Source organism: Brassica oleracea, chromosome C2 (genome assembly GCF_000695525.1).
Source record: "Brassica oleracea var. oleracea cultivar TO1000 chromosome C2, BOL, whole genome shotgun sequence".
In the NCBI taxonomy this organism is placed as follows: domain Eukaryota; kingdom Viridiplantae; phylum Streptophyta; class Magnoliopsida; order Brassicales; family Brassicaceae; genus Brassica; species Brassica oleracea.
In genome coordinates, this window is record NC_027749.1 from 20801951 (window position 1) to 20810001 (window position 8051).

Here is an 8051-nt window from a genome sequence, read left to right on the forward strand (position 1 = left end):
GTTACGTGTATTTTGCGAGGAAACACTTTCAAGGTATTTACGTGTAGTTTACGAAGAACTCGTTTCGAGGTATTTACGAGGAAATATAGCGACCTCGTTACGTGGAATATTGACGTGGTCTTTACGAGGAAATGATCTACTTCGTCTTTACGACGAAATATATTCCTCGCTAAGTTACGACGAATTAGCGAGGAAATATGTGTTACGACAGATGAGTAACGAGCAAACGCGGTTCCTCGCTAATTCGTCGTAAAGCCTCTTTTACGACGAACTCACGAGGAAAACCGCTCTCGTTAAGATTATGTTTTCTTGTAGTGGAATGGAGCTGAAATCTTTGACTCTGAAAACCTGAAATTCGAATAGATCCAAACCGAACTCGAATGGGTACCTCAACGCCCACCCCTAATTGAAATACTAAAGCACTTATTTTGCACCGAAATTTTTTTTCTGCTAGGAAACGGACGGAGTATAAACTAAAACGACTTAAGATAATGTTGGCGAGAGAACAAATTACAAAAGTATAGTATACATAAGCCCAACCAATAAAAGCCCAGCCCAAACAAGATGTGTTGTTTTATAAATAACGCTCTCCCTAGGGTTATTTAAAACTAATTTCTGCTCTCACCTCTTCCCGGGAAATAAACCCTCACCGTATTACATCTTCTCCATGACCAGTTGTAGCCAGAGAGCTAATTTATTGGGTAAACGAAAGCCGGAAGATGGTTTGCGGACCGAACCGGTTCTGAAGAAACATAAAGAAAAATTTGAGGAGAAGGAGATCGAAGCAAGGGTTGGGGTGTTGTCTGATGAGGCTAATTCGGTATAATTTTCTGTAAGTTTGAATATTTTGTATTTATGCTTTATGTTGTTCAGTTAAGCATCTTGGTTTTTATATGGCCAGGTGACAGTGGAGACCGAACCTATTCTGAAGGGACATAGGGAGGAGAAGGAGACAGCAAAAGGATTTTCTGATGAGATCAAAGGAAGGGTCGAGTTGTTGGAGAATGAGGCTAGTTTAATCTCAGTTGAAGGACTTGATGAAAGTCCTGAGAAAGCTGCCGTAAGTATATTCTAATGTTTGTTGTATATTTTAATTCAATTAAGCATCTTCTTATTATCTCAAAATCTTGTTCCAATTGCTAACAGGAGACCTCTTCTTGTATGCAATTGAAGAAGGCCTTTACCACTTTTTTATGCTAACACATCTTGCTTTTAAATTCAGGAACTTAAAAAGACGCTCTTTGTTGCTCATCTCCCTCCCCAAACTAAAATATCAGATATGTAAGTAGCACCCTTCACTTGAACTAGTTTAGTTTCTCATACTGATGTATATATATATATATTTCATCCTCCAGCATCCATTTCTTCAAAGATGTTGGACAAGTTGTTCGTGTTCTACTTCAAGCTACCTACAAGGGAAAGTGTGTGGGCGAAGGCTTTGTTGAATTTGCTTCTGCTAACCAAGCAAAGAAGGTGAGACTAGTTCATATTACTGATGCACTAGTGTTTACATATGATACATGTAGTTATTTGAATCTTTATATGCTCTAGGCACTGGAAAAGAAGAAGAACGAATATTTGCACAAACGCAAGATTTTCCTGGATGTGGCTCATAAGGGAGCTCTATGCCTTCCACCCAAGTATATTCATTTATATTTATGATTGCTAGAGTTTTGATGCCATTACTGGTGATTACACTATTGTTTTTCTTAATTAGGTATTGCATAGATCACAAGGTTTGGTAAGTGATTTTACTATTTGCCTCTTTAGACGAGCACATTGGGTGCAGCTTTTTTGGAGATATCCACAAATGTTCTTTGATGTATTCCAGGTACCAAGAAGACTATCTTCAGCAGGAAAGCTTTAGGATACAAGAAAGTCCCAAGTTTTCGGAGGTACCTCTTCTTATTTTGCTACTTTTTGTTGTTGTGCAATTTTAAGTCATTTTCTCCTTAAGAGTCTTGCTAACGCACTTGCCTGTTAAATTCAGGAAGCTACGGTTCTCTTTATTGCCAATCTCTCTCCACAAACAACTAAAATATTACATATGTAAGTAGCACCTTAAGTTCCCACTTTCCTTCTCTGACCAAGTTTTCCGTGACTGATTTTCTACCATCTACTTTTACAGCATCAATTTCTTGGAAGATGTTGGAGATGTTGTCAGTGTTCGACTTATTGTAAACCACGAGGGTAAGCATGTGGGCTGTGGCTTTGTTGAGTTTGCTTCTGCTAACCAAGCTAAGAAGGTGATCAGTTTTTTTTCTAGTAATTATGAAACAAGTGTTAAAAGTATAAAAGTGGTTACTTGAAAGTACCATAGCTGATTAAATCTTTTATACCGCAGGCACTGGAAAATAAGAATGGTGAATATTTGCACGATCATAAGATCTTGTTGATGAAAAGACGTGATGAAACTCCCAATGTTTCTGAGGTACCTCTTCTTATTACCCTCAAAATATGTCACGCTTAGCCTTTAATAAAACAACTGTTGCACACAAAGTGGAAAGATCTCTTACTTTTGGATTAATCGTTAGATGAGGCTCTGCTTTTTATTATTATATATGCAATTTAAGTCTTTTTTTTTCCTGAGAGTCGTGCTGATACACTTTGCCTGTTATATGCAGGCAGTTGCCACTGTAAGAAATAAGACGATCTGTGTTACCCATTTCTCTGGACAAACTAAAATATCAGATATGTAAGCTAGCACCTTAAACTACCACTTTTGTTCTCGTGAAATCTTTTTCATGACTGATATTTTTTTATCCTCCATTTTACAGCATCAATTTTTTCAAAGATATTGGCCAAGTTGTTCATGTTCGACTTATTGTAAACCCCAAGATCAAGCATGTGAGGCTTGGCTTTGTTGAGTTTGCTTCTGCTAACGAAGCAGAGAAGGTGAGAGTTTTTTTAGTAATGATGAAAATTATTTTAGTAGTCATTGAAAACTAGAGTAAACTTATGATGAGAATTATACAAGTCGGATTCCTAATTATATTTTTTTCTTTTGTAGGCGCTGGAAAAGAACGGCGAATATTTGTACGATAGAGAAATAGATAGAGAATAGAGAGGGAATCAATAATAAGGTCTTTGAGCCTATTTCTATCTATTGATGAGCAGAGCCGTGCCTCCATTGTTAAAAATGAAGCTTTCGCTTAGGGCATCAGTTTTTTTTTAAAAATTAATTGGGCATCTTTTCTTAGTTCATCAGGACAACTTTTATTAGTTATTATTTTGATTAAATCATCTTTTATTAATTTTATTGTTTTAATCCTACATAATAGAGAATATATATATATATATATATATGTCAGTAATTTGGGTAAGCTTAATACAGACTACAAGAAGGTTGCTAAAAAACAAAACTAAATGAAGAAAACCATAGATGTTGATTGTTATGGTTATAATGGTCCAATGACTACCTAATGATATTCTGGTAGTTTTAATAGTAAAATAACCAAAATAAATAAATAAAAAATTGTTAGTCTTATAAAACTTAAGATAAAGAAAAGATTAAGTAATTTTGGTTAAGTAAAATAAACAAAAAGATAAAAAAAAATTGTTAATCTTATAAAACTTAAGATTAAGAAAAATATTAAAATAACTAAAAACATTTGAATTTTTTTTATTAATTTTACAGCAAAGAAAATTTTATATTTAGAACTTTAAAATGAACATTTTAATTGTTGATGTTTTAAAAAAATAGCTACGTAACAATAGTATTTTGTAACTGTAATTTAAAATTTTGGACATTTTGTTCTAACCACGCTTCTGTTAGTCAAAAATGTTCGCACGGCTCTCTTGATGAGCCACAAAGTCAAAAGATGACGTCTCTGGGATGATTCTTCTTTTTGTTGTTATGCACATCAAATCCTCCTTTTCTCTTAAGAGTCGTGCTAACACACTTGGCTGTTAAACTCAGGATGTTAACTCGATGAAAACGACGGTCTTTTTTGCCACAGTCTCTATGAAAAAAGAAAATTGTAGCATGTCAAATATGTAAGTGGCACCTTTAATTTCCGCTTTGTTCTTGGAGCAAGTTTTTGATAGTTGATATTTTATCCTTTATTTTACAGCATCAATATCTTCAAATGTATTGGAGAAGTTGTTCGTGTTCGACTTATAGTAGACCACAGGGGTGAGTCTCTGGGCTGTGGCTTTGTTGAGTTTGCTTCTGCTGAGGAAGCAAAGAAGGTGAAAAGTATTGAAGTAGTCATTTGGGGACTGGTTTATACTTAGATGAAAAATATACGAGAGAAGAATGGTACTGCGATTAAAGTGATAAAATCTTTTATACTAGCAGGGTCGGGCCTGGAAAATATTGGTCCACAAGCAAAAAATTATTTTTGGCCCTTTTATTTCATAAAAACAGTGAAAATAATGAAAAAACAGTTGGGAGATTTGATCCCGGATCCATTTCCGCACTGAGAGTAAAGTTACCAGTAGAGCTACATGATCTCTTTCTTTATTATTGGCCCTTAAAACATATATATTTTCTTTGGGCCCCAAAGCACATATTTGATGGGCTTCTATTCAGGTTCGGCCGTGTACTATAGGCTGTGCAAGAGAAGAGTGGTTGTGCTATTTATGTCAAGGTGGCCGAGAAAGCTCCATACTTTTTCCGACCCAAGTAAAGCGATTTTCCATATGGAAATTTGTTTCTCTAAACCTAATGCTATAGTTTTTATGCCATATCCAGAAAGATTAACGTTATCAACTTTTGTTAATTAGGTGCAACCTTGCAGACCTTGCGGAGAAGCTTTGGTAAGAGATTTAACTATTTACCTTTTTTGCTTTTTATTATCAAAACCACATTTGTGAAGTTTTTGGGTATATATGACAATGGTTTTTGATATTATTCCAGGTATGAAGACAAGCTTCGACGAGAAGGCTTTGGTTTGCCGAGCAAATCGGAGCTGAGGAAAGAGGAGGCAGTCTTCTGCGGTAATAAGATTACCTTCTCTGACAAAGACTGATCGAAGAAGAAGATGAAGTTCTTTGGTGTCTATAACTTGTGATACAATCCAACCTTTATATTTTTCTTAAAATATTTTCTGTGATGTAAGATTTCTCAGTGCCTCCAAACACAAGTCATGTCCTTTTGTTAGCAAAGACAGCAATTTCAAAGCCTTTGTACAAAACAAAAAGTTGGGTGATTACACTAGGCCTTCTAATCTGAATTTCTTGTTGCTGACATGTTTATTGTTTCCTAAATTCACAGTCGAGACTTGATGTATCCGACAAAAGAAGTCATTTGTATTGGGCTAATATGACATTGACAATGGTATGTCCCAAAGTTTTTGGGAACAACTTTATGTATGTGTCAGGCTTTGAATCATGGTATCATTTCTCATCATCATTTGTTAATCCATAATTACACAACTAATATTTACATAAATGTTTTTATCACTAAAAGTAAGATAAAGGACTATATGCATGCATTCAATGGTGTTTGGCTTAGTATGACCAAAAATGTTTCAAACAAGCTTTTATTATATTCTCCTTTTCATCATTTCTGGCAAAATGCCATATCCAATATTCCTTCTTTTTTTTTTTTGAAACACTGGAATAATATTCCTTCTCGTTGCCATAACTTCGAAATCCAATATTCCTTTTAAAAACAGTATTATTAATCAGAATTCAACGTTTTAAAAATGATTTAATTTCCAAGAAAGATTCCAATTAGCAAATGCACTTAAAAAACACAAAACATAAACAAGTCGAAAACAACAATAAGTCTCTCAAGTCTTTGCTTTACCCCACAACTGATCCGATTTATTACAAGACACCACCCAACTTCTCATCACTCCTATTGCGATCATCCAACAATGACGATGATTCTTCGTCCTTCCCAACTTTCCTCATCTCCAAACTCGTCATCCTCATAGCCCTCATTGCTTCTCCTTCCCAATCTGTCCTTGCCAAAACTGCATACAATATTGAAACTGCACAAGCCGCTTGGGCCGACAGCAACCCAAACCACAATCCACTAAACCCAACCTTCAACCAAAACGCTAGTCCAACAGCAACAGGCGTCCCAACAAAATAAAACGAACCAAGATTCACATGTGCCCCAATCGTTGGCCGGCCTGTCCCTCTTAGAATCCCGCAACCCGTAGTTTGAGGGCAGTTCCCTAGCTCGCAAAGCCCAACAATTGGCATAACCGAAGCAACCAACACCTTGAGTGGCTCGTAGCCAGTAAAAAGTCCTGCCCAACGCTCTTTTAGAACCACGGTCCAAGCCACATTGGATGCTCCTATTACAAATGCGCAAGCTAGAGCCACGTTTGCCGCTAGTCTCGCCTTGTATGGTCTACCTGCACCTAGCTCGTTTCCAACCTGTGAGAATATTAATGAAACCCAAAAGAAATCAAATCTTACAAGCTGGTTATTGAACTCAACCTTCTGTCACGTTCAAAGGAAACAGAGAAGGACAAGTGGGTTTCAATGAGGTTAAAGCGTATCATGAGATTGGCAACAAATAAATACACCATACTTGACTTCTTTCTTTCCAATCATTTATTTTATTTTCATGTATGTTTATGTCCAATCACGTGTCACGGTGTCACCTATTAATGGAAGGTGATGCAATTTTTTTTCACAGTGGAGTGATAAAGACAAGACACGTACCCGAGCAGACACGCATCCAGCTAAAGCCATAGGAACAGTATACATAAGACTTGTTGTCTGAATCAAAATCCCAGTAGCAGCCACAGCAAGCTTAGGATTCTCCAAGTAACCACCCATCACAATCACAATCTCATACCACCACCACTCCAAACATATCCCCAAACAACTCGGAACCGCCACTCTCATCAACGGTCCCAACCCTCCAACCAACTCCACCACCGTAGCCGCCGCCATAGACCCGCTAACTCTCTTCTGCAGCTTCCCACTAACCCAAACATAGCCCACCAGAAGCATAACCATAATCAAATTCGTCACAACGGAAGCAGTCGCCACACCAGGAACACCCCATCGCTTCACCATCACAAGCCAGTAGTTCAACGGCACGTGGAATGCCACAGCAGCTAACGTGCACCACATCATCGGTTTCGTCACCCGCTGTGACCTTAGATAAACCCGTAACGGCTGAAGCAGAGTATTAGTCAAAAGATCAGGAAGCGCGTAGTGGCAGTACTCTGCGGCTGTAGCGGTTATCTCCGGGTCTTGGCCCAAGAACAGCATGATGGGCCCGAGGTTGATCCATAACAGGCCGATGGGCACGGAGGCGATCAAGAGAATCATGACCATACGGTGGAGAGAGAGCGAGAGGAGTTCCCAGTTTTTGCTACCAAAGGCTTGGCTACATACTGGCTCGAGTCCCGAGGCGAGTCCTACGAGGACTGAGTAGCCTGTGATGTTGGTGAAACCGATTGAGAGAGCTCCTCCGGCTAGCTCGAGGCTACCGAGACGGCCGAGGAAGAGGACGGAGACGACGGCGCGTACGTAGACTAGACAGTTCATTGCTGTGATCGGTAAAACCATAGCCCAGAGCTCTTTTAGCTCCTCTATGACTTGAGGAAAAGTTGGATGTTTATAGGAAGAGAAATCGTCTGGTTGGTTTTGTTCCTCCATTGTTCTGAAACTGTGAAACAGAGCTCTGATAGTGTTGCGAGCTTTAAGGTTAAACAGAGAAGCTAGAAAGGTAAGGGAAAGAAAAGAAAAACGGATGAAATAATGATCAGTTCGTTTGTCTCCTGAAAGTGAAAGGAGGAAAACTGCAATAAATAGAGGAGAAAGAGTTCCAAGAAAAATATCATCATTTTAAAAACATTTAAGATTTGCCTATTCTAATATGCTTTGACATTTTTAAACAATTTTTAATGATTGATTCGATTATTATACACTTAACAATAATATATCATTTTTTCCCAAATATCATAAATCTCTTTTTCTTACGAGAATTATATATATATATATATTATTTGAAAAGTCAGTTTTCTACGTGTGCGCTCACGTAATTATCACAATGGTTATTTACAAAAGAACCTTTGATGAAATAAAAATATTAAATCTTACCACTATTAAAAAAATCTTTCTACTTAATATTC

General features: G+C 37.4%; 1 protein-coding gene and 1 pseudogene across 1 annotated transcript; one reads left to right on the forward strand and one right to left on the reverse strand.

Annotated features, from left to right (window-relative positions):
• The first annotated feature begins 667 nt into the window (after positions 1-667).
• On the forward strand, positions 668-5077 carry LOC106323671 (annotated as a pseudogene).
• A 622-nt stretch (positions 5078-5699) lies between these two features.
• Positions 5700-7761, reverse strand: LOC106325730 (MATE efflux family protein 5-like). The gene is made up of 2 exons (XM_013763784.1): positions 6628-7761; positions 5700-6336 (listed from the first exon to the last, which is right to left on the reverse strand). The coding sequence occupies exons 1-2, from the start codon at positions 7573-7575 to the stop codon at positions 5776-5778; spliced, it is 1509 nt and encodes a 502-aa protein (XP_013619238.1). The 5' UTR covers positions 7576-7761; the 3' UTR covers positions 5700-5775.
• Positions 7762-8051: the final 290 nt, after the last annotated feature.